This window comes from Pezoporus flaviventris, unplaced genomic scaffold, assembly GCF_033815535.1.
Source record: "Pezoporus flaviventris isolate CSIRO_AGI_PZ_B2104156 unplaced genomic scaffold, CSIRO_AGI_Pfla_v1 ptg000045l, whole genome shotgun sequence".
In the NCBI taxonomy this organism is placed as follows: domain Eukaryota; kingdom Metazoa; phylum Chordata; class Aves; order Psittaciformes; family Psittacidae; genus Pezoporus; species Pezoporus flaviventris.
Window position 1 is genome coordinate 1440457 of NW_026892593.1, and position 27479 is coordinate 1467935.

Consider the following 27479-nt stretch of genomic DNA (forward strand, 5'->3'; position numbering starts at 1 on the left):
TGGTATTGATCTGGGCTTTTTATAGACTTGGAAACATCTTTTCTCTACACAGTTTCATTTTAGAATAATTCATTTGGTTCATATCACAGAGCTGTACTGCAGGAGTGGTGTTCTGATATTTGATACTTCATAAACTGTTATGGAGTAAAATGTTTCTTAAGCTCTTGTTCTATATTCAGTTTACCACTAAGGAAAAAATTCGTAATTTCAGTTCCTCTCTTACTCATAATTTATAAGAAATCTGGGAATAACTTCTTTGCCTTCCCTTCTAAAGCTGGGCTATGCTAATATTATTAGCAGTGTGGCAGTACATGTAGGAAAGAGCAGAACCCAGAGACTTCTAACTGATTTAGAGTTTGCTGATTGGCATATGTAATGAATTATGAGTGAGGTGATGCATGAAGTAGTTTGATTCTTAAGCCACAAAGAGCAACATAGCATTGCGTTAACAAGAAAGCAGACTGACCTTGCACTAGTTGGGGAATAGCGCATACATATGGGATTGCTTGTTGGATTGGAAATGAAGGCCCAGGATTGTTCTGGCATTTTGATAATACTCCAGTGTGATTAGTCTCCAATAATAACATCAAAGCAATGCAAATGAGTAAACATGTATTATTTAGTACTATAAGAACAGTAATCGTGTGCGATTTAAGAAAGCAAGATGAAAACAAGAGAGATGGGGATATCAAGTGGACCTGGTTCAGAGCACTTCCAGGAATAACAGCCTCTTATAAGCAAAACTAGCAGTTTAATTTCTTCCTGTTATGAATATGTACAACAAAAGCTACAAAATCTTTCAGAGGGACAATCCTAATGAACTATTTAGTACTCCTGGATGAAATTATCTGTCAGTTAGCAATGTGCATTTCATACCACTCATGGTGTTGGTGCAGCTTTCTCTCTTGCCTACCAAGGAAGAGTGTTTAGAGGTCCCTCCCTGTTGTGAGAAGGAACAAGCCTGGTCATTACTTTGCATGCCAGTAGTTGCAGGGAACTGTGTAATCATTAGGTAGCTTAAAACACTTCATGGATCATCTGTTCCACATGTCACTTCAGGCAGAAGAGTATTTCCCAGCATTGGATTGCAAACTCAGAACCTATATAAAAGCTTAAAACACATGACAGTATTATGCTACGGCAAACTATTAGGCAACTTAAACAGGGGAAGTTTAGATTGGATGTAAGGAGGAAGTTCTTTACTGTGAGGGTGGTGAGGCACTGGAATAGGTTGCCCAGGGAAGCTGTGAATGCTCCATCCCTGGCGGTGTTCAAGGCCAGGTTGGACAGAGCCTTGGGTGACGTGTTTTAGTGTGAGGTGTCCCTGCCTGTGGCAGGGGTTGGAACTGGATGATCTTAAGGTCCTTTCCAACCCTAACTATTCTATGATTCTGTGTGCAGTGCATTATTGATGTCCTGTATACACATTCTGGTAAAGTGTTTATTAAAAAAAAAAAAACAAAAAAATCTTAGCTAGGTGCTGAGAACCAGATTATAATACTTAGAAATACAAAAGAAGGGATTCAGCCTGGGAGGTGTGGGAGAGAGGGGAAGGAGTTTTCCTGTTGGCCCTAGATCTCATGATCGAACAAACCCTGAATAAACAAGTGTGACACACTGGCAAAGCACCAGAGGTAGCATTATGGGTGCAAATGTACAGTGGTTTTGTTTGCAGCAAGTACCGTGACTAACTCTTGTAATTATTATAAATACTGGAAGCTTTTTGTAGAACTGAAAGCAGCAGCATTTTTGTCTGTAACATCTCCTGCAGCTATGCAACGTATCTACATGTTCAGATGCAGGTAACCACATCTGTTCTTTCTGAACTGTCAAAAAGGCCAGATGTGAGCAAACATTGTAGAAGCTCAATAGCTTCCAAATGATGTCAAATGACGGTTTGGTGTCAGCCAGGTTGGGGAATGTACCAGATAACTATGCTCATGTCCGCTTCTGACAATCCATGCTGCTGACTTGACATTGCAGAATTTTGTCTTAGTAGAAACTTTTGGACAATTCTTGCCCAAACACTCAAGTCCTGCTCTATAATGGTGAAAATGTGAATAACTGAAGTGAGGTCATCATCCTCTAGAATGCAAAGAAGAGCCTGCCAGCCACTAGAGCAGAGCAGGAACATTGCACAGGAGGGTGCTACATCTGCAAAAGAATCAGGAATTAACGCTTCTGGAAGTTCTTGCAAGGTTTATGGGATACTCCATTGGAGCTGGAGGCTCCTCTGAATGCTTTCCTCTGCCTACCACCATTACCTTTGTATTGCTCAAGTCTGTCAGTTCTCGTTAAGGGCAGCTGCTGTTCATTTTGAGGTGAAGATGTATTAGGTTGTTATCTCAGAGCCTTGTTGTTGTTTGTATAGTGCTTATTCTAGACCTTACTGCTGAGCATGCATAGAAGAAACTTGTTTGGGTTTTGAGTGCCTTTTATCTTTAAATATGCTTCCACAGCAAGATTGCTAGCACAGTGCAGGCATACCCTGTATACAGTGTATATGATGTTTGTATCTGACCATTTCACCTAAAAGCTGCATATTAATGCTGAAAAGAACCAGAAAGATGGATGATCTTTCCAGGATTTCATCATTTTCTAGGTGGATCTTTAGAACTTCATGCATTTCTCCAGAATACTTGGGCTGCTGGTGGTTTTAATAGGTTTTCTCTGGCTGGAAACACTGGACATGAAGTATGATTGCCTTGTGGCTTTCCAAACAGTTGCAGTCCTGCTGGGAGCTGTGTACATGCAGGTTGCCTTGTCCGTTGCAATGGCATGTCATTTTGAGAGTTTGAGGCTTTCCATTGCATGTGATCTGCGTTTTCAGAGGCCTGTGGGATTAGCTTGACATTTTCCAAGAATACTAAAGGGCAAACTTCAGAACAGGGTATCCCAGACCGCATGTGGGGGAAATTTAATATGCACTTATGACTATGAAAGCCCTTCACTTGCCTTTACACCTGTGTCATGGTTTAAGCCACAACAACCTGTTCTGCAGAGATTTCAGAGAGTTACAGTGAAGATATATTTGTGTAAGAATAACGAATGAAACCATTAAGATCTGATGTATTTAATGTCCATCTGGATTCTTGTTGTGTTAGGTTGTGTTGATTGACACCTACTAGTGGCCTCAAAGTGAGCCTGAACCTAAATTTTCTAGTACTGTTATATCATTGTGTCTTTTACCGTTCCATTTAATCAGTTGAAGTACTTTATAAAACATAGAGGTCAGAGGGAGAAAGCAGAAAATGAGAAAATACAGCTGCTTAAAAATGTGAAACAACTACCTACTATTCGTAAGTGTTGCCAGACTTTGTATATATTGTCTCTGTATACTAGCACACTGGTGTAGTTTTTAATAACCTTTTACAGAACATATGTCTCAAATTTATCTTTATGCAGAGCCTCGCAAACAGAACTTGTGAATTGTAACATGAATCTCCAGACGTACATGTTATTTCTTATTAGCGCACACAGTGATTTTCTCGGGAAGTAGATGACATTTTAGAAAGGCAACATCTGTGTTATCACTTAAATTTTAATAATGCAAATAATTTTCTTTCAACAGAGGAATTCAAGGGCTCAACAATAGTTGAATTAATGAAAAAAGAAGGCACCACCCTAGGGCTTACAGTATCAGGTGGAATCGACAAGGATGGGAAACCAAGAGTATCTAACCTTCGTCAAGGAGGAATCGCTGCTAGGTAACTACATCTCAAGCCACAAAATGTATTACATGATGTGATTGCTTCAGAAATGCATACCGCATCAGAAAGGTCACTAACAAATATGTGACTAGATGCATCTGTAATGGCAGCCCATCAGGCTCAGAGAGAAATGGCAACAGCTGACCCCCCTCTTCCCTCAAGGCTACTTTGTCAGAAACTAGAAATACCAGTGAGATATTTGAAAGTCATCCTAAGACTAATTAAGTTTCTTTTAAATTATATGATATTTTTTGTATATTTTTTGTCCTTGAATAAAAACTTGAGAGAAGTGGCATAAAATAGTGAAGCGGAAAAATGAAACAGAAAAACTAACCATAGTACTATTATATGTAACCATATATATAACCATAACTATTATATATAATGGAAAAAGTAGCCATAGTAATACCATAATTTATTAAAAAAATAGAAAAGGCAACAAAAATCAAAACCCAAAACCAAACTGTTCATCAGCTGATTTTAAGATTAAAGAGAGTCTAAAGTCATAGCTACCTTGCTCGCTATTACAGTGGAAATAAAAAAGCTGTTATTCATGAGTGAAACAAGTCAAAAGATAAAGGTTAAGCTAAGTCCTTCGAAATAACTGAGCAGAACATATGCATTTGGGCTGTGGCCTGTCTCCTGTAGCTGCGATGTTAGTTGTGTATGCAACTGTTGTTAAAAAAAAATGTGTTCGGATGCTTCCCAAAGAGAGAAAGAGAAAGGTAGAGACATAAAGAAGACAATTTCCCAGATCCTATGCGCAAACTCGTCAAATCATCCAGCTCCTTTATTGTACAGCTGGTTTTGTACATCAGAAATCAATAATGCAACGCTCTTCTTATTTTAATATTTAACAAGATTAAGATCTTAAAATGCTACTTTCTGTTTGAAAGATGAGCTTATTTTAACCTAGATGAATGGAAACTATTTCTTACCTTCACTAAACTGTGATTTAAAGGATTTAGTTTGGTCCAGCAGATCTGTCTTTAACAAAAGGAATATGTATTTTTTCCTAGGAGTGACCAGCTGGATGTAGGGGACTACATCAAATCTGTGAATGGAATCAACCTGACCAAATTTCGCCACGATGAGATCATCAGCCTGCTCAAGAATGTTGGCGAGAGGGTTGTTTTAGAAGTGGAATATGAGCTGCCTCCAGTCAGTAAGTAACAGCAGAGCAAATTGTAACCTATGCAGAATAGCAGACATGTTATCAGTGGTGAGATGGGCATGGTTAGTGGCCTGATTTTAAACTACAATAGTTGGCGATCTTCATTTTTTGGTAGTGGTTATTTTCTTATATTTTTTTCCTCTGGCTTATCACAGAACATGGAAGCAGTATGAAAGAACTGGCAGTACAGGGGGATGCTCTCAGAAATGCACAAGTGTTTTTAGAAGCATAAATCCCATCAACAACAGAACAGAGTTCTCAGCCTTCACTGTTTTGTTGTTGTTGTTCATTTGTTTACAATTTTGAATACTGAGAATCAGATTAGGTAGATTCCAGGGCAAGAGAATCTTTCTTGTTACAATAAGGTCTTTTGAGATGAGACCAATGAATATCTGTCAGTTCTGCCTCTGCATTTTCCTTCCTTCTCTTAATTTGCAGCGCCCTCCTGCTCTCCCATATGAACAGCATACTTTGGGACTTTTCCAGTCTTTTCTGACATCACTTCCAGCCATCATCTCATTTATAGAGCAGAAGAGCTAGTGGGCTAAGCCATGGGGATACATAAACTTGCAAGAATTGTGTGGTTGAAGCAAGAGCTTCCATGGGGATACATAAACTTGCAAGAATTGTGTGGCTGAAGCAGGGGCTTCTCGCTGAGCAGGATTGTCTTCAAAACATAAATTTATGCCGATGCTGAAGTAACAGAGTGCTACTGAATGTTTTCCTTGCCTCTCCTTTACTCATTCTTTTTGTGCTTATGTCTTTGACTGTGCATCTGTAGGGGAAAAACAGTGGGAATTGAGGCTATCAGGTATGAAGTGAAAGCCAGAGAAATGGTGAATTGGAAATCTGGGACCTAAAGTGAAAGAGTGAGTGGCTGGCTGGCACCATACCTTTGAAAGAGTGTGCGCTCCTTCATGCTGCTCGCTGGAGGAGAGAAGTTATTGTTTGCTGGTGTTCAGCCAGGAAAATCTGCAGAGCCAGCTAGGAAGCTCCTGTCTCCTTAAATAAAGACTTTCCTCGCAATAGATGCCAAAAAATCCATCACTCTCTTGGATGCTCAGGGGTGGATGAGCTCCCCACTGCTTTCTAGCAGCTACAGGGCTAGTCTAATCACATATTTGGTTTTTTATGACCTGACAACCACCTTAATATGTTTGAATGTGCTCTCTTGATCAGTGTTTGCCTGTGGTAAGGGAACTTCAGAAGCACTGTATTCGAGTTAATGAAGTCAGCTGAGTTCAGAATTATTTTGCTGGTGACGTAATTGGTTTATAAGTATTCTTTGTTTTGCACTTACTAAGTGGGCTTCCTTCTGTTACACCTGCATTTGGCAGATGTGCCACTCTCATCCACTGAAACAGGATTTTAGCGTGCTAAATTACAGTAGCGATCATAACTTTGTCGCTAAGTCCTTGGAATTTCTGACTTCTTTATACTAGCATCACTAGAAAAGTTTGAGATAATTAGCAGTTTAGTTGTTCCATCAACTTCTAGTGAACAAGCTAGACACAGTGCCTTCATTATACACAGAAGTTTTCCAGTAGGTTATGTGGTGAAGTCCTGGCACCTCCTTCCCTGCCCAGTACCTAATGAAATTCCACTGTTGTTCTTGTGGTTGCCCCCTCTGAGAGAGGACTACCATGGTTTCAGAGTGGGGAGATGTCAGAGCTTTAATAAAGATGGATTAAATCTGGCTGAGCACTAGTAATTCCCACTCTCCCTGGTGCTTCCTTCCCTGTCTGGCAGTGTTCACAGCAAGAGCTTCCAGCTGCTATTTTCAGCATGAGCCACCTCAATGTTTTTAACTGGAACATGAACCATGCGTGCCGCTCATTTGCCTTTTGTTGTCGCTAGAGGTTTTAAGGACTCCTTTCCCCTGCCAGGGTGAGGCTGGGGTGGAAGAACAGCCGCCTGGGAGGTTGTTCCCCAAGTGGAAAGATGCTGTGTGCTATTCCTTGTTGCTGAACTACGAATTTTGCCTGTCCACAGTGGAGGTTACAGGCCACACCAAGCAGATTAGCAGGCATGGATTCAGCTTGAGCTACGTGCAGGGCCACTTTCTGCTGACAGTGAAAGCAAGAGTTCTCTTCCCTCTGTAATTCAGTCCTTTTCAGTCAGTAAAATGTTTCCAACTGAAAAGGAAGCAGCCACATGTACTTCAGTACCATGGTCCTGATCTTCAAGCTCTAGCTGGAATTACTGTAATACAGAGCAATGCTTTGGAGGGCTGCCTTTTCCTAAGGAATTTAGATTTATGTGATTTCATTGGGTGGTTCTTCTGGTTCCCTGCAGTAACTTTTTTAATAACAATTGAAAGACTCAAAAAAAAAAAAAGTACATTACAGTACATTTCATAGAAATAGACACTCGAGTGTCTGTTGAAATCCCCCAAGCAGGGGAGTCCTCAAAAAGAGAGGCGTGAAGCACTTTAAAAGGCACCACTGCTTCCTGGGGCCTTTCAAGGCCTCCCCATCTGTGCAGCCTCTGGTGTGCATTCCCCACTCCGGGTATCCTAATGGGAGACATGGAAACTGTTCACTGCAGGAAGGAGCATTAAAGAACATAAGTTTTCATCAGTTCTGCTGCTCACAGATGTTTATGTGCATTGTGCTGTTTGCAGTATCTTCCTGGAATATGGGAAGTGTGTGTGCGTGTGATTTTTCCCCAGTGTCCTTTTCCTTTGGAAAAGGCAGCTCTTACACCCTGCCAAAGTTTTTCCTGTAAAGCCAATAGTAAACTGGCAACTGGTCTCTTTAACAGCAGTGGTTTCAAATTCCGTAAAGTGGATTATCACACCCAGCTGTGTTGGTACGTGCATTAGACTTCTCACCTCCTCACCCAGCTGTGCATCGCTCCTTTAGTGCTTACGGGGGAAATACTGACTCGACTACAAGTCAAATACTTTTTTTCACTCCCTTAGCAGTGTTGAAGGAGCATCTTAAACTTTGAAAAAGGAAAAAAAAACCAAAACACAAACCAAGCCTTATGGTACAAAATACTTTCTGCTTATTAATCTAGTGATCTAAGATTAGAGGTACACACTAAAAATCACAACTGTCTTGACTTTAATCCAAATCAATGTTTTCATGGCTGCACAACCAAATCCAGGTAGCTTTAAGAATTTGTCATTTTTGTGTCTCATTGTGTATTTCCATCTTCTCTAGCTCTCTTTATGCCACAATTTAAGCAGTAGGGCTCAAATTCCTCACCTGTTATGTGCATCTGTGGCTCTTTTTCCAAACAGTTGGCAATCTGCAAAATATCCAACCCAAAATGGTCTCAAAAAATAGGATGAGTTGATAGGTCTTTAATCTGACTCTTTTGTACTGGAGTTTTTCCAGTCATATGACCAGGAGCACAGTATCTACCTTGAATTGGGAAAAGTGCAGATGTGTGTATAGAATTGGTAAAATAATAACAATTGAGTTTTCGATTATTTATTTATTTATTTGTTTGTTTATTTATTTTAGCTGTACAAGGATCAGGTCTCGTCTTCAGAACTGTGGAAGTTACTTTACATAAAGAGGGGAACACTTTTGGATTTGTGATAAGAGGTGAGTTACCCTTAAATTTGAGCTGTCTGTATTTTCTAAATCGGCAAACAAGTTGTCAGCTTTTATGGCATTTTGAAATCATTTCAAGATTTCTGATGCACAGTTTGTAGAATTCTCAGTGATTTATGTGTCCTTTTTTCCATGCAGTCATGTACTGCTTTTATGAGCCACTCTAATATTTTTTTCTATGGAAGAAGAGTAATTAATCAGCTATGCCAAGACTATGCGAAGCTTTGTTTCAGATTCACTGAAATAAGCAAGAAGACTGTAGTTCTTTAAGAAGATTCACATATGGTATGTGTATAAATTAGGTTGATTAATTGTGCTGATAGTCTGAATAGTACAAGAAAAGTATTATCAGTGAATAAGAGAACAGAAGAAAACATGCAGCTGTTGAATAATATACCCCAATTATAAATTATTAGGGTTTTTTTTTTCAGAAAAATACTTTTTTTTTTAATTAAATATATAAATTCCTTAGTGACCACTTACTATTCTGAGTATACATGAAGTACAGGTGGTTTTTTTCTCTGTACCGCAAACAGTTCAGAGCAGTAAGTTTTCACACTGAGGTCATACTTGCAGAGTAAGGGTTCTAAGCAAAGCATATACATTTATTAAGAATCACTCTGAAGAAATATTTTCTAAAGAATCATCTATCCCATACAGTCTGTCACTTTTAGGGTAAAATTCAGTGGAGGTTCACATTAATGGCTTGGCCATTTTTTGATCCTTTTAGCCCATCTGTAAGTATGCATGCTGCAAGATTTAGGCTTTCCTAAAATCAGACGTTAGAAAGCTTTAGAAATCAGCTTTCATAAACTACATAGAATGAAGGTGTGCTTTCTCTCACTTTTCCCTTTCTAGGTGGAGCACACGATGACAGAAATAAATCTCGTCCTGTTGTAATAACATGCGTTAGACCTGGAGGGCCTGCTGACAGGTACAGTTCATCTTTCTCTGGAATGCATGTGAAAGAGAAATGGAGAAAAGTGAATTATTTGGGGCAGAAGTTAGGAGTTGGAGTCAAGTAGGTACATTCAAACCTGTTCCTTTGAAAATCATGAATTATGCATTCAATTAGAATAACAACAGGAATAGGCAACCACAAAGGCTCAGCGCATCACGGTGTGTGTGAACAATAGTTTAGCATGTTACATGTTTCAAGACTTTCCCATTAACTTTAAAAAAAAAACCAAAATCATTAGAAAAAATGCCTGCAATAGGTTAAAGCACATTTTTCTTCAGTCTTCAGACAACTGATGTTGCTTTTTGTGCTCTTAACACTCTTGCACTTCAGAAAAAGTACTGTCACGTGTTTGGGATTTGTTTGTATTGTTCTTTTAAGATGTTCGTATGTATCTGCATGTGAGTTCACACATAACTTCGCCTGGACAATTTCTGAGTACAGATTCATGTTTTGGCCCAGTGAGCATGTATTTATGTAGTACCATCTTGTAGCTGCATAAAATAAGAATATTCACTTTATTTACATGTATGAATTACGTTTTGAACAATTACATTTATGTCCTTAAACAATTAAAGGAACTTAAAGGGCAGTTTCTTTAAAATGGGTTGATTATTCTGCAGCCTTTGTTGACCATTTTTGACCCTGAAAACATTGATTGAGAAACAAAAGGTGCAAGAGAGTGTTTGTCTTTTGTCCCTCCCTTTCTTAACACCCTCATATCCCTTGCTTCCTTGTTTCTCTCCCCAGTTCTTGAGATGACAATGTTAGTACTACATTTTCTATTATAACATGGAATACATTATGAGACAGACCTGGGAGACAGTGTATATTTATAGCCAAATTGGTTTTAGATAGGAAGAAAAGAAAAATTGAATTATCCAAGTAAGGGGTATTTTTGAAGAAAATCATTAAATAAGCATTCATGTTTTGCAATCTGTTTCTGCACCCATGTGTTTGCACCTCAGATTTATTTTTAAGAAAACATTGGGGGAGGAAGTATTTATGTATGCATGAAAGAGGAGTTGTGTTGACAGGGCAGAAAGCAAGCATATGTTGAAGCAGAAGCTATACTTAGTTGCAATTTAAGGTGACTTGATTATTTAGCTATGTGGTAAGCTCTTTTCTAGTCACTGACTTTCCAATTACAGTAATTTCGTTTCCACTGCGCCCTCTGAATGTTCTCACCATCAAAGTAAATGTTAAGTGTTAAGGCAAGAGGGATGGATGTCAGAGAGGGTGTGAGGGAATCACTTTACATAAAAGTGATGTTAACTCCATATCAATTTATCTTATATTAATAAAGTTCATTCCTTTAATCTCCCTTCAGAGAGGGCACAATCAAACCTGGAGACAGGCTGCTGAGTGTTGATGGTATCCGACTGTTGGGAGCAACACATGCTGAAGCCATGAGTATTCTCAAACAGTGTGGACAGGAGGCAACTCTACTGGTTGAATATGATGTCTCAGTGATGGGTAGGTCAAGAAGTGGGGCTGTAGTTCTGGGAACCATCTGTTGTGTTTTGCTGCATGTTCTTGATGGGGTATTTTAGAAGTGATCATGACCTGTTACGCTCCTAGTAGCACTGCTATTCCTTTCTGCACCGTATCATTAATCTTGGGTTCATAAGGAGGTGAGCAGTATTTTACTGCAGTTTAGCATTCTGACATTTCATGGTTTGTAGAGTGAAACCATAGTGTGGATTCTATGAAAGTAACTTTTCCAGTGACTAGGTTATAATAAAGGTTAATGAAGTGTAAGCATTTCTGTGTCACATGAAAGAGGGGCTTACCTGCTTCAACAGGAATTCATTTGCCTTTTGCTAGTGCTGCTAGATGGCTAAGACATTATTAAAAAGAGTCACAAAACCACCACACACAAAAGAACGGGGAAGAGAAAATTTGTTAAGAAACGTAGAGGTGGCAAATCATGGCTTGAAAAATATACTTTATACAAATTTTATACAAATTTTGATTGAACTTACTGAAGACATGGAAGGTGTTTTGGAAAGTTAAGGACAGCAGATGATTTCTCACATAAGACTTGGGATTGAGTTATTTCCATTTGTTTTGGAAGTTGTCATATCCCCTCCCTTTTTGCAAGGTACAGAAAATTCATGGCAGCAAGAAACAAAAATACTCACCAGTCAGATAAAAATATTTCTTCTCTCTTTGGGGATCTTTCTCTTCATTTTCTCCTCAGTTCCAGAGTGAGATTTTTAGCCTAGCAGTAAAGCAGCCTCATAGGAATTGGTGAAATAGCATTGTCAAACTTAAAAGCCTTGGAAAAGATTAATATTTAGAATAATAATGGGCAGATACTTGTTTATGGTGGAACAGCCCTCTTTGTTCTCCTGCAAGACAGATTCTATTAGTAGTAGTAGTATCATTATTGTCATTATTGTTGTAACTATGTATCTCTGTTTACTTGTCTATCAAGAATGGAGGGACCGGTTTGTGTGGTGTCTGGCAGGCCTACTGGACAGTTGTGCAAGGTCCATGTCCAGAAAGGTGGAAACAGCATCTGGGCAGGGACTTCCTATGTGGAAAATGCAAATGCAAATGATCCTGTATCATATCCTGCAAATGATCCTGTAACGTGAAGAGAACTAGAATTTAGGTGTTTTCATTTCTTTCTTCTTCTTCGGCAGATGACAGATGGCCAAACCCTGTTTATCATCACACTTAAAACCAGATTCCTTATATTCCACTTTATCTAAGAATGAGACCTTGTTGAAAAAAAGAACCCCTGGCTTTAGAGAAATGAAGTTCCCAGCAAGGCTTTCCTTTCAGAGAAGACTGTCATCCCCATTCTCCTGTGTAGCCCGGGGAGGGAATTGGCCTCAGTTTCACTGAGGGTATTTTAAAAATCTTTGCAGGTTTGTGTGGGGACACAACCACACATGAGAAGCACTGTTGTGCTCTAAGCTGCAGTTGTTCAGGGCAGGAACCTTCTTTTCAGTGTTACTTGGATAGAGCTCAGGGCAGGCAGATACAGAGCTCAGTTGGTGGTTTATAACTGTACAGGCAGTACCTACCAGTTGGTCTCTTCATGTTCTCGCATTCTCTCTCTGAATAAACTCTGCTGTCTCCCTTTTGATCTCAGTAACAAATCTGTATTTATTATTCCTGCCTTCCTGGCAATGAATGTGTAATGCTGTGAAAATTCAAACAGGTAGAAAAATCTGAGACTTGTGGAGTCAGAAAGAAGGAAGGAAAAGGGTATCAAACACTGGGAAATGTATGAGATGGTGGTCCTGCAGTGTCTGTGAGAAGAAATAAGGAGGAATCCAGCAGGTTTTCTGTCTAACGCATCATGATTTTGTTAGATTTTATCTAGCCCCCAGTAGGTTTTGATTTTTTTTTTCCACTGTGCATGCCCTGCTTAGTTTACTGGCAGCAGTGTGAAAAATCTTGTTGGGAAGCTTTCTTTTCTTTTTGCACTTACGTTATTACCATGGTGGAAAGGCTGAAAATCACTCATCCTAATCCATTGATTCCTGGCCCAGGAAAACAGTGCTGATTTTAATCTTCACATCTGAAAGAGCAATGAACTCAAAGTTGGGAGTAACGTGAAAGGAAGGCAATGATCTATGAAGAGAAATTTAAGAATTACAGAAATGTTACTCTGTTCCCCAACTGTTATGCTACCCACAAGACAAGCTATTTGTAATGCCATTTGAGGGTTGATCTGAATATGAAAATAGGCTGAAGGAAGGGCATTGAGTAAGGTGGCTTAAGGATGCTTGAAACTAGTTCAGTAGGTTAGCCTGATGAGAGTGGGGGGGAAAAAAACCCAAAGTTATATAAAATTCTGGTGCATTCTCTTCCTGGTGTAAACTTTCAGTAGAATATCTTGCTCCTAGAGCTATAATTGTACCATTACTTGCTTTAATATCCTCTCTTCTGTTAGCAGATGTTTATATCCTGTAAAGTAGCATTCTGTGTGGCCAGAACTGGAAAAGGACATAAAATATACTCTGATAGCATGAAATTGGAACTTGATTTAAAAAGGTTACACTAGATGAAGGAAGTAATTCTGAACTATTTTTCAGCTACAGTCCTGTAGTGTGTAACTGGCTTTTTATACTCCTGTAAGCATAAGCCGTTTCAGAGGAGCTATATTTCTTGAAGCTTAGTTCCTTTGCCTGAAGTCTTCAAGAGGTCACCTGGGAAGCTTGTACATTTTATTGTTTCTGGAACCTAGACAAGCTGGAGTAAAAAGAATATCATGGAGTTCTGTGAAGGGTAATTATGTGTGTATATAATGTAGGAGATGTGGCTAGTCCCGTTGAAGTCTCTGGAGTTACACTGGTGCTTGCTTAAATACATCCTGAAGTGTCCTGCTTGGCTGGGTCCTAGGAAATAAACTTGTCAATTCTGCTTCTTGGAAGAGATGATACTAGCTTCTGGGGTTTTTTTGCTACTGAAAATGCTTCCAGGTTGGTGTGTGGAGTATATTGCTGTATAGTTTCTGAGAGACTTTTAAATAGTAGGAGTTTGGAAATACCAAGATTATCCCCAAGGAAAACAGGAAAACATAATTTCTGAGAAAATATTTTATGACCTGATAAAAGTTACTTTTGAAGTTGTGGAAGGCAGCAACCTTCCAAATGTCTGTTTTCCAGAATACCTCCTCCAGTCGGGAAGCAATGTGGTTGCTTATTCCTGCAGTTTTTATTTTGTGAGGCTTTAATAATGCTTCGCTTCAGTATTTGCAGAGGAGATGGATATGGTGACTTGCCCTGCATTTAACTGTGTGTGAGTAACATAAACTTCATGGGCTTTATCACTTTTCTTTGTAATCCTTACACCTGAAGTGTCCAAGCTTTATGGTTATGTGAATAACCTGTGGTGGGAGATGTTTGAATATTGCAGCTCTCTCTGCCGTATGACTATACCTGTGCCCCTCATGTTGTGGAAGTGAAGGAGAAGAAGCAGGCTGGTGGCTGACAGTGACTTGCTGCCATTGCCAAAATAATTTTGCAGCCTGAATCCTTTCCTGTGGCAACCAAACAGCAAATGTTAATTCCAAGCTATAAACTTAGGCTGGGGAGACTGAAGTTCTCACTCTTTGGCAGTGGTCTGGGTGAAGCGTCCTACCAAGCTGCTCAGAGCTTGAAAGCTGTAGGTCAGGCGTTGTCACTCAAAGAGAATTAGAATGCAGTGCGAATAACAAGCTGCAAACAGAGATTCACACTGCCCCTCTCTAAAATAAGAAATAAAAGTTTATGACTGCATTTATTTGGAAGCAGAGCAGATGCAGTTTCCCTTCAGGTTTTCCAAAATCTGCCAGGATGCTACTGGGCTTTCTGTTGTCTCTGTAACTAGGGTTGCATCTGCTTGTGTAATCTTCCATATTTACTCCAAAAGGGAACATTCAGAAAAATAATGACTACCTTGAGTTTAAATTCTGGCCCACAACATTTGTATGTAACTCTGCTTCATAAATTGCTGCTGCTGAGCTTTTGAGCAATCTACTTTTTAAATTTTGAGTGTTCTTACTGAGGTAATCCTTGAATCAAAGGATAACACAGTTAATTACTGTTAACAAAGGATAAACAGTTAACTATTGTTTAACTGTAGCTAAGTGTGTCAGAACTTTGGCACGATGGTAAGCTTTTGTTAGCTATTTGCACCTGAGAGACACTCCATCTTTCTCTCTCACTGGGTATTTCTTAGTTCAGACCTCTCTGTGGTCTTCAGGAATGAAGGAACTTATTGCATATTCAAATTCCAGATGTTTCTCTGGCTTCATTAACAACTCTGGCACTTATTTGAGCCCAAATAGATTTGCTGGGATGTGATATCCTGTAATTGCTCTCTGCAAAACAGACACGGTCAGCTTATTTTTTAGTCCTAAGCTGTCGGAGTAACTCTGACATAGAACTGGTTAACTTTAGCTAGAGCAACACCCTCGATTTTCTGAACTTGACATTTACCACTGATGCAGCTTTCTAGGGAATTATTAATGCAATCACTTGCTTGTAAATCTGACAGGAGTTTACCAAACACTGTCCAAGCTTTTTGCCTCTTTGAGTTCACCCATTCTAAAAAAAGATCTCTAAAAAAGATCTAAAAAAAGATTCTCAAGTTCCTCATAAACCTCATAAATGTTGCGAGACCTTGAAAGTTGAAGGAGAGTCAGGAATCCTGTAGGATTCCGCACTGTCTTTTGCTTTCTATTTCTTTATAAATTTAAAATTAACATTTCCTTTGTGTCTTACAAGTCTTTGGCAGAACAGATTGGTAGTGTACTCTAGCATTCAACTGCAACTGCAGCTCTCCTGGCTGTCACAGAGCAACAGACCTAAATCCCTTGAAATCCTAAATATGAATTAGCTGCTTAAACCTTTAAAGAAACTTCCTTTCTTATGTTGCTTCAGAGACAGATTGAATGAAAATTAATGTGCAAAGCAAAGGTCAGGATAGCTGTATTGGTTAAAGTATTGCTCTACTTTAAATACTTCTACACAAACACGTACACAAATTATGCTAGAAGACAAATGTTTGAAGTCAAAAAGTTGAGCGTGCCAGGTGGGAAATGTCAGGGTTGACATTGTCTGCTCAGCCTCTGTCCAGCTGGGTGTGCATGCAGTATAGTCCTAGGACCCACAAGGAGAGATAATAACCCTGTTATGCAGCTATTCATTTTGAATTTCCTTTCTGTCGTCAGTATGTGACCACAGGCTTATCAAAGGCACTGCGCAGATCCTTGTCTGCATGAAGAGTTATTAATTTCCTGGTGTTTTTTTCCTGAGGCACTAATCCTGCCACAGTTTGAGTGCTTCAGGCAATATGCATGTCTCAAGGAGAAAACCCAGTGTCCCAAGGTCATTCCATATGTATTGGCTCTTTCTTAAGGCAGAAGATGATATAGGCATATCTCTAACAGTTCCAGAAATACCCACTCACGGTTGTGTCACTAGGTAAAACACATGAGGTTTTTGGCCTCTCCTAGAGGCCAATGCACAATTCACGTTCATGCTGCGCAAACTAAGCAGATATTTAAATCCATATGTTATGGCATGTTAGTCTCTCATGTTACTGTACAAGTTCCTTATTTATCAAACACTGTATTTGTGCTTTCTGCTGTCAGTGCCAGGTAGCTGCATCAGGGGCATTAGTATGAACTGACAGTCAAGTGTGGATGTATACAATAAGTGCTCGCTCTGTAGTGCTAGCTTGTTAGGGTTTCATCTAGGGAAAGATAAATGTTTTGGAATATGACTTATCCTTGGCACCAGAAGAGGCTTTTTCCATCAGACAAGTCTGAGGCTTGTGATTTTTTTCTGCCATTGAGTTTTCTGGCTTTCAGGACTGCTTTTTTTACAATGGCAAGTGAGGGTGGGTTATTCCTTTTAACACTTCATTTCTCATGCTCTACTAAATATGACATGCTGACTTCACTGCGTCTCATCATGAGCCTATAAGAGGATTGATATCTATGGGTCAGGCATCAGTTCCTGCTTGATCGCCTGCTTTAGTCCACTCTGTCTACCTGGCCTAAAAGGAAGATAAATAGCTTTTTAATACCTCTCAAGATAAATGGGTAGCAAGGAAACCTATGGTAAATAGGTATATGGTTTAAAAAAAAAAAAAAAAAAAAAAGCATTTTGGGCTGGCAAATTCAATTCAAAACCCATTTCTTGATTCGTCAGTATCTGCCACTGACTGCAGGTAGTGAAACAAGAAAATGCTTGTAATTAGAGACCAGTATAGTTTAAATGTGCTTTTCAGCCTTTACCGAAGTTGTGACAAAAAGGGAATCTGGTAATTCAAGGAAGCAGCCAGGTGTCTGCTCCATGTTAAATGACTTTCTTTTGCACCTCCCTCTTTATGCCGTACACACCTGCCACCCAAGTCATCCACTGCTAGCTCCCTCAAAACTTACAGTGCTTTGTCTTATGGATGGGACATTTGTTTCACAATGAGGACTGCTGAGTAGTGACAGAGGTGTGGAATGGGGCCTTGTAAGAAAATAGCATTTTTCTATCCAGTGGGTAGTATCACTGTGTTGCATAACTGTCAGTTTGTCATTTCCCAATATTTGTGTGAGCTTACAACCTAGGTTTCTCCAGGGGATAAACTTTATATCTGACTTCTATACCCAAATACTTCCTCAAACGAGTGAGAACCATTAAGCCCACTAGTCTGCTCCCTGTTAGCCAGGTTATCAGATCAGCTGTCAAGCACAGTACCTATGTGCTTCCTGGGTACCAGAAAAGACTTGAGAGACATAAGTGACCAGTGGGTTTCAAAGGCATTTGCTTACAGTGGAGAGCTATAAAGGTTCAGGATCCCATGTTCCTTCATGTCCATTTCATGCAAGCATGATGATTTTTGCCTCTGTTCTTCATTCTTACTCTGGTTCCTTGCTGCATTACTGTCTTCTTTTTTTCTTTTCCCAGCAGCTGCTTGATTTTCCCTTTCCTTACTGACCTAGTTTGAGTCTTCTTTTCTAGAAGGTCCTAAATCCCCAACATGCTATTCCCTCTTGTTACAGCCTATTTTTCTCTTTCGTCGTTTGCCAAGTAAGGCTTAGGTGATTTTCCAATACATTTATCTCACACTGCTGACTTACCTCCATAAAGGCCTTTTGCAATTTTCATGTCTGGCCTTCTTTCACTTATTCTCAGCAAACCATTCCAAAATTACTTGTACTGCAGCTTCTTTTCAAATCAGTCACCCTCCCACCTCAGTTCCTCCCCTTCTTGCCCCAAAAGTCCCATTGTACCTCCTGCTGGCTTTCAATTGTTCTCTATGCTGGATCTGCTAGATAATGGAGACACACAGAGAACATAAATTTCCAATATAAACGAAAACAATATGGTTTTCCCTTATGGTGCTCTCAGACACCACTGACCTGTTTCACCTCTCACACTAAGAGAAGAAAAAATAGGTACCCATCATAAGAAGAAAATCACACCAAATGTTTGAACTGTGACCAAGTTGTAAGCAATTAAAATTGATATGTTTTAATGAGCAACATCTATGATTCCCATAGGAATATTTTCCCTATAGAATGTTGGTTTACTTTCTTTTCTCTGCCTGCTTATGATTTGTTGTTTCTGTTTGGTAGCCGTGTTGCTAAGTAGATGATTACAGAAAGGAGGAGTTGTCATGTTTTACAAGAATTTAATAAATCTTACAGATATTTCATTCTTTACAAACTTCTTGATCATCCCTAAATAGAAATAGAGTTTAGCTGAACCATGTGGGTTACAAATTACTCTAACAGGTCAAATTAACATTTATCTCCAGCGCTTTTGAAACCATGGCCATTAATAAATATTGCTTTGTATGGTAGAAAAAACTGTAATGGTGAAATGAGATGTCTCTGTGAAAGAAAACTAAAGGTTAATTATCGTAACTAACTAGGAAATGGTGGGGGAGTTATCTTACAAGTTCCACTTTGTATATGAAAATATTCAGGTTTATTTACTGTGTACTGAGAGTAATGGACATACTTGTCTTCAAAGACTTTACAGGAAGGTGAAACCTATTCTTGTGTGCAAAGTCTAAATTGTGTACAACTAAACAAAATCAGCCTGAAACATATAATGTATTTCATAATGGGGACTTGTTAAAATAGAGCCTTCCTAATCTATGCTCCTCTCTCCTCACAAGCATTGGTCTGAAATTTTTAGATGCTAAGTCAAGGATTTGATCCTTATGTGGAAGCAACCTCTCCCTGTTGAAAATATGCTACTGTGCTTTTTTCAGTATTTGAAAACAGATGATGGAAGGAGATTGTTGTAATAACCTCTCCTGTTCATCATCCAGGCTCCAAGTAAGCAGAGGGAAAGAAATAACCCTCATATATATTTAGTAAAAGATGGGGAAAAAAAGGATTGATCAAATCTTTCCACTTTGCATGAGGGCTATCCAGATGTGCCATGAAATGCAGTGTAAAAGAGATTTGCCATCTCTATTGCATGCTTATACTCTGGCCAGATGGAGATTAGTCAAGAGTCAATGGAAGTTAGTCAATTCTTCACAGTGAGGGTGGTGAGGCACTGTAACAGAGTGCCCAGAGAACTGTGGATGCCCCATCCTTGACAATGTTCAAGGCCAGGTTGGATGGGGCTTTGAGCAACCTGGTCTGGTGAGAGGTATCCCTGCCCCATGGCAGGGGGGTTGGAACTGGAGGAGCTTTAATGTCCCTTCCAATCCAAACCGTTCTATGATTCTGTAAGAGGTCTTTCAGCAAATTGGCTTATCTGTTACTTAGCATATGCTGGTCAACAGCAGACTAACAAGGATAATGAAGTATCCTGATTTGTGCTGGCCTGGAAAAAAAAATTGAGCAGGTAGCTGAAGTAGTTAAATTCAGAGTGCAGGTGTGAAAGTTTTGCAAAGAGGATGATAATTAAGCTTCTGGAGATTAAAGGATCTTCTGCCTGTGCCATGCAATTCAATGCAAGAGAAACTCTGTGATCAGAAAAAAATCCAATTAAAAAATATCAGCCTTGGATTTGGTTTAGTGGCATCGCAGTCATCCGAGAAACTAAGGAGTAAAGGACAGATCTGATTTTCTTTATATTCGGGAGAACTTGGGCCAATCTCTAGCAGCAAAGCAGCAGCAAAGAGTCCATTCCTGCCTCCATTTCAGGGAGAGGAAAACACTAAATGTCTCCCAAGACTTTCACTGAGGGAGCTGTTTAAAAAATACAGAACTGAACTACTCCAGCCTCTTGACTTCCTTTCATTGATGGGATACACCCAAACAGTGCCTTACAGGTTAGACCAAGGGGAGAAAACCCCAAAAATCCCTCAAATAATTTTCTGGAACACCTGTATTGGGCATAAACTGAGAGGTTAAACTTGGATGCAGTAGGGCAGATTTTCATCCCTTTACACTAAGGTTCATGGTTCATTCATCATGTTACAGAACATTTATGCTGAAAAAGGACAGATTTTAAAGTATGAATATTTTTAGGTATTTTGCCTAAATTCGAACTTTCTCAGTTAATGGTGTTCCAGTGCAAAACTGATGTGGATAAGATCTGACACAGATCCTGTGAGATTGCACCGTGTAGTATTTAGCACATGGGAGATGTGTACTGTTCAGACAACACAGTACTAAGGCCTGTGAGCTGCAAATGTAGGTAGGGGAAAAAACGTCAACGTCTAAGCTAAATGAGCATAACTTGAAATCAACGTAGTTACTCAAAGATAATTGCACCAATGCCACATCTTACAACATGGTCTTGTTACACAGAATTACACTTCTGATGATGTTGCTCAGCTGTACGATGAGTGAAATGTTATGTTCTCTGTGCATTTGCTATTCAAACCACATTCCCCTACACTAATTTTAAACATCCATAGCAACCTGTCTTTCATCTTTTTCCTAAATGCATGGTTACCATGCTTCATTCATTTAAAGAGATCATTTCTGTAGCCTGTGAACTCAGTGTTTATCAGTGGTTTGGGGAAACAGTATTGGTAAAAATTCCTATGTGTTTTAGCCTCTGTTCAGCCAAAAAGTCATTGGATTTGTCTTTTTTTAATTGGTGACTCACATTAGTGGCGTTTGATCTTCTCTAAGTCTCACAAGTTTCATTTGTAAAGAAAATGGACAGAATATTGACAGCAGTTATGGATTGGCCATGTTGAACTTTCAGTGTAGATATTGGAGGGCCCTGACAAAATTATATTTCTGTGATAATTGAAGATTCATTCAGAATCAACCACAGGCAAGCATCTGACTGCAAGTTTCATTTAAATCTTGCCTCTTTTCTTCTTGGATGAGGAGCAAAGGGTGGTGATGGTTTGATGAATACTTCTCTAGATCGTTCTCTAGTTTTATCTTTAATTTCAATTCTGACAACTAGTAGAAAAGTCATGGCTCCTTGCAGCCAAAAAAAAGAGTGCCAAGTGCTCCTGAAGAGATGAGTAATGAAGGATATGACAACTTCCCAAGGTTACAGGTGAAGCTGTGGCAAGCTGAGGTTTTTTTCTTCCTCTTATGTGCCTCCAGATATCTCTTCCCTGGCTGATAAAATCGCATTTTTACATGCAGAGCGCACACCAGTGTAAAAGTACTTTGTCTTGGAAGTGAGTTAAGTCACATGGTAACCCAAACCCACAGGTTACCTGCATGAAATTGGAAGCAGAGCAGAGCTTTGCCAGTAGATAAAATTGCCTGTATGGCGTCAGAGGCAATGAGGCTCTGGGGAGAAAAGGGACAGGCAATGGGTTACTGGTCTCCAGCTGGACATTGAGCCATTGACCACAACTCTTTGTGTGCGGCCATCCAGCCAGTTCTTTATCCACCGAGTGGTCCATCCATCAAATTGATGTTGCTCCAATTTAGAGACAAGGATGTCGTGTGGGACAGTGTCGAACGCTTTGCACAAGTCCAGGTAGATGACATCAACTGCTCTACCCCTGTCCATCAGTTCTGTAGCCCCATCATAGAAGGCCACCAAATTGGTCAGGCAGGATTTCCCCTTATGAAGCCATGCTGTCTGTCACCAAGCACCTTGTTGTTTTTCATGTGCCTTAGCATGCCTTCCAGGAGAATCTGCTCCAAGATTTTGCCAGGCACAGAGGTGAGACTGACTGGTCTGTAACTCCCCGGGTCATCCATTTTCCCCTTCTTGAAAATGGGGGTTATATTTCCCTTTTTCCAGTCATCAGGAACTTCACCTGACTGCCATGATTTCTCAAATATGATGGCCAGCGGCTTCCAACTTCATTCACCCGCTCCTTCAGGACCCGCGGATGGATCTCATCAGGTCCCATGGACTTGTGCACGTTCAGGTTTTTAAGATGGTCTCAAACCAGTTCCTCTCCTACAGTGGGCCCAAGGTCTTCATTCTCACAGTCCCTGCGTCTGCCTTCCAAGACTTGGGTGGTGTGGGCAGAGCCTTTGCCAGTGAAGACCGAGGCAAAGAAATCATTCAGAACCTCAGCCTTCTCCAAATCCAGGGTAGCCAGTTCTCCTGAGAGCTTCCTGAGGGGGCCCACATTGTCCCTAGTCTGTCTTTTATTTGCTATGTACCTGTAGAATCCCTTCCTGTTATCTTTAATACCTCTAGCTAAGTTTAATTCTAACTGGGCCTTAGCTTTCCTAACCTGGTCCCTAGCTTCCCGGACAACATCCCTGTACTCTTCTCAAAGAGAACATGCCAGGCCCATTTTCTTTGCCCTTTTGCTAGGTTATTGCTCTTCTGGCACTTCAGCATTAGCACTGGGACAGGGTGTACATGCGTGAAATTGCCAGTTCATACGTCATCCCAGTTTGGATCTAGATCACAGCAAAAGGCTCCACCCTTGAGCATGCCAGTGAAACTCTCAGATGAACAGCCCTTTTCAAGAAAGTCTCTGCTGCTTATCCCAGTGAAAATCCACCCGGACTTGGCTACATTTGGAAGTCTTTGAAAGGGTGCAGCTCAGTGTGCTCAGGAGAAGCAGCGTTTTGTGACAGAAGATTTTATGTGTGTTGGGGGAAGTTTTCTCTTGTCTTTGTAAAGTTCCTTTCAGTTCAGCTCTTTGGGGATGGGAAATGCAAGAATTAAGGATGCCCATACAGCCTTACTTAGAAGCCTTGGAGCATATGGTATGATAGAGATTTTAATTGGAATGATTGCATAGATTTTGCGTCCATCAGTCACCTGCTGCATAGTACTAAGTGATCTGGAAAACAGTCAAGTGAGAGAAAGCTTCTAAAGAATAGCTCATCTCATCTTGATGTAGTTGCCTAAACCAGGACAAGTGAAACATGTTTTTATATGCCAGTTTTCTCTGACATTTGTAAAGGGAGTTTAGGCCTCTAGCTCCACTGTACCTACCTCACATTTGCTCTACAGGTGCTGGCATTTTGATGCAGTGAATCCCAGTGAGTCTCAAATCATCCACTCTGGACTAATGGATGCTTTTGACCTTCATTTCTTAGATCCTCGTTTGATTATCTGTACAGCAGGGAAAACATTACGCTTTTGCTCTAAAGGGTGGTTATAAGATAAAATCCTTAATGAACGTGTGTTGTGATGAATATTCAGAGCCTGCACCATACAATAGCTCTTCCCCAGCCACATATGCTCAGGGAAGCTTGAAAACACTGCTTAGTAATTAAGGCATGAGCATGGAAAAAGAAGGGAAAAGTGTTGCTACTCTAAATAGTCACTGTCTACCTTCTGCATGAGGCTCTTGAAGAAGGAAGAATATGTTACTATTTAATTAAGGAAGGGAGGTAAAAATAAGTTCATCGAGGCAGTATTCATTCTGGGGTTCATTAAGTTTGAAGTGCTTTGTGCCCACATGGTGACCGTAATATTTTTCTTTTAATGTCGTTCTGTTTGTAAACAGACACTTCTGAGCTTTTTTTATGTTCAAGTATTTTTATAATGATTTATATTGATGTTCTGCTGATTTTAATCAACTTCCCCTTTGTGTTTTCACAATTTGCATGCACACAGTCTGTGTGGTGAGCTCAGCAGTGCTAAATGAAATAGCTGCCTTACGAGCACTCTGACCTCCAGTTTTTCAAGGTCTTTACAGCTTAGGTAAATTTGGGTGGATTTTCACTCATCAAAAAAGAGAAAAAAAAACAAAACAAAACCCCAAAAAATAAATACCCAGAAGAGGCTTTTCGGCAGTTTCTCCTTTACAGAAATTCAGTAATTACCAAATTACAAATCTTTGTACCTTATGATCACTGGAACATCTTCAAAGAGAAAAAGTCATCAGACAGGAGCATAAGAGGACCTTGAGTCCCTCTGAGCCCAGCAGCGGGAGCTGCTCTGACAGGAGGCAAATGCCTTGTGCTACGCCAAAGGCAGAGCCGCACAAGAACCTTGCCAAGAGTGACCCTGGCAGCAAGCTGGCAGGCTGCCTGCTGAGGAAGCAGATGAAAGAGTACACTTCCCATTGCTGGTATTCATCAGTTATGGGGTTCTTGGGTTTCTAGAGGTTGTTCCTTGGTTGGGATTTTGGGAGAAGAAGCATGGAGATGTACATTGTATATAGCGCAAGATAGAACAAGGGATAGAACAAGGGATATAGAAACTTTCCATTAAATCTGTAAATACTCCCTGTAGTACTGTTTCTGTATTGCTTGGAACAAGCACCAGGAAAGGTAAAGCTGGAAATATATAGGCAACAGGTAAACAATCCTGGATTAGTTTTGCAATATAGGATCAAAGAGCTTATGTTCACTGTGGCTTCTGTGTTGGATTTGAGGGCAGTTTACCTAAGTTTCTCTATTTCTTTGAAATGTTTTTGCTGAACTGCTGCTCAGGCAGTACCTAAGAGGAAAGGAAGGGCAGTTAATAAACTTGTTTCCTGACTCATTCTACAGAAGTTTTATTTCATGAGTGGTTGGCATTGAATGGCAAAATATCCTGTGCAACCCCTGAGAGCTGAAAAACTCTCACTCTGCTCCTCAGTGCATAAATACCAAGGTCAGATCTCAGCCTCAGCCTTCTGCATGGTACCATTTTATTCCGTGACTGTGCCAATGCATCAATTATTTGTAAGACATCTATGCTAGAGCAGAGCTTATTGAAAAGAGACCAGAGCTTTAGGGGAAAAAAATGGTACTGATAGTACAAACTTACAACACCAGAAATTCATGTTATCTGTTACGGGGAAGGATGTAGAGTTTAATTTTTCTTTTCTTCTGGTTTATACTCACCTAATAGGCTTTGCAGAGGAGTGGTTTATACTAGCCTGAAACCTCCTGCCTATTCAACCAACCAAAGTCTGTTGATTTCAATATTATCAGAAGCATACCCAAAGTAATTGTGAATGTACGAGACAGTATGGCTCAGTGCAGATGACCCTTGAGCAAGGTCTAGGCATGCACCTCAAGTATGCCAAGCAGCCCAGCCATATAGGAGTGGGGCTGCACTTGGGTCAAACACCCTGGTGAGAAGTAGAAGTGGCTGTCACAGGCCCAGCACCTTGCTTGTGTGGCTCTGCTGCTTCCAAGGACTTCAGTTCCCAAGTGTGATGGGGAGACAGGGACAACAAGTATCTCACTATCACAGCACTGACTTGTCCTTATTTACCTTAACTGTTTGGTGTGCATGTCAGTTCTCTTACCAAGTTGTCCAAACTGTCCTTTTCTCTGAAGCTTTTGGGATTATCCAAGATGTTGTTATCCTGGTAGAGCCCTGTGCAGATGGGAACTGTCAGCTTGAAACAAAGCTTGGGTGTTTGCAGTGTTTGTTCCCATCTGGCAAGTGCTGGCAGCGAGGAGCTTTGTGCTCTTTAGGCTTTTGAAGATAATCCAGTCCTGCTCTAATTATTACTGTTCCCATTAGATGGAATCCTAGGGTCATTATGGCAAATAGACAAAATTTATGGGTACTGCAGCACTTTATATTGTCTGTAGTAGCATGTACTTAGCAGGCATACATTCAAGGCTGGCAGATAACAAAATTTGACAGACCAGCTGTGTCTTAGTTTGCAGACAGAGATGCAGATAGTGTTGTCCTTGTTTGTTCTATTTGTTGTGATTAGTCAGGTACAGAACAGTGCAAGAGCTGGAGTGTTTTGAAGAAATCAAAGGTCTTTTGTATTTTATTTGCTGTCCTACTTGCAAGAGCAAATAAGTATGAGAAGTTCTTTTGTACATATGTATCTATCTGTCATGTGGCCCAGAGAACTTGTGGATGCCCTGTCCACTGGCAGTGTTCAAGGCCAGGTTGGACGGGGCTTGCAGCAACCTGCTCTAGTGGAAGGTGTCCCTGCCCAGGGCAGCAGAGTTGGACTGGATGATCTTCAAAGGCCTCTTCCAGCCCAAACCGTTCTATGATTTGATGGTTCTGTGATTTTATCTGTGCTTGTGTAATAGAAAAAAATAGTGGTTTGTATGCTAGTGTCTCAGCAGAGGACTTTACATATTATCTGCACCATTTTAGGAGATGGTTTTAATAAGTGACTATTTGTGAGTTCCATTCCTGGAATGAAATGCAGATTGTTGCTGACTTTTGCAAATATCTGACAATCAGTCTAATGTTATATAGTGTTTCAGGGCAGTTTTCAGGAGCCATCCTTCAATAGGAAAGTGGTGTTTGAAGCCCAGGTTGACAAGCTAACCATAAAGGTGTATGTATAGGCTCCCAAGTTCTGAAACCACGTACTGACATCAGGAGTAGGGATTTAAGTTTTCAATAGTTCTTTAAGTGCCACCTGAGTTTTCAGTGTAGTATTCATTTTAAAGGTAACAAAGGAAAGGAATTGCAGAGCCTGGGCTTATTTAAAATGCATTCAGACTAACCTCAGAGGCAGATCCTCCATCCACCATGTCATTTCTCTGTTGTAAATTCAGCGACTGATAAATCAGGTTTTAGATCAACAGGACACGCAAAAAAAAATGATACAGATTAATGAAAAGTTTGGGATTTAATGCAGCTTTTGAGCAGAGAAGGGAACTAGTAAAAATTAAAGATGTCTGAGCATGAAACAGCAGCAGGAGGAGGGAGTGTCCCAGGAACTGGGGAAAGTCTTTTAAGTGAAAGGGCTTTAGGCATGCTTTTGTGGAGAAAGGCTGAGAAAGTCCCAAGCAGGTTTTGAGTACATCCCCACTGCACTCACTGGTGCAAGCACTTTGAGGGCAGGGATGGTTCTTTGGCGGTTACCAGCCATTTCTTAGCTGAGAAGGGTGATGGGAGTAAGGGTGCAAAGTATGAAATTAGATAAAGGCAGCTCCTAAGCCTTAGATCTTAAGAACTTGGTTGAATTAGAGGCATATAAATGAACTGCAGGAATTAGGTGAGAAAAGGAAAATGGAAAGACTGTGCCAGTCAGTTGACAGGAATATGAAATTGCTTGTGTATAAGGGAGGAGATAGGCAGCACATTCATTTAGAGGATAATGTCTCCATGTTCCATTCTGAGGTTGAGAGGTCCCTCTGATTTCACTATTATTCATTCTGCTGGCATCCTCTTGAAATTATTCCTATTTTTCAGGTTTGAAATCAGATGATTCTGAAGGTGAGAGGGTGTAAAGTGCCATTGGTGGCTTTTTTCCTTAGCGTAAAACCTTCATGGTTTTCTGTAGGCCCTGTGAACTTCCTTTCAATGAGTAGCCCAGCAGCTCCAGTGCTGTGCTGT

At 40.2% G+C, this 27479-nt stretch overlaps 1 protein-coding gene across 17 annotated transcripts in view; it reads left to right on the forward strand.

The window, feature by feature from the left end:
- GRIP1 (glutamate receptor interacting protein 1) overlaps positions 1–27479 on the forward strand; it is a 366320-nt gene that overhangs the window by 279548 nt on the left and 59293 nt on the right. For all 17 annotated transcript variants that reach the window (XM_061467161.1, XM_061467157.1, XM_061467163.1 and 14 more), the window contains 5 exons: positions 3572–3707; positions 4730–4875; positions 8358–8441; positions 9309–9384; positions 10739–10884. In XM_061467161.1, the coding sequence (XP_061323145.1) occupies positions 3572–3707; positions 4730–4875; positions 8358–8441; positions 9309–9384; positions 10739–10884 (588 nt within the window). The remainder of the gene's footprint in view (positions 1–3571; positions 3708–4729; positions 4876–8357; positions 8442–9308; positions 9385–10738; positions 10885–27479) is intronic.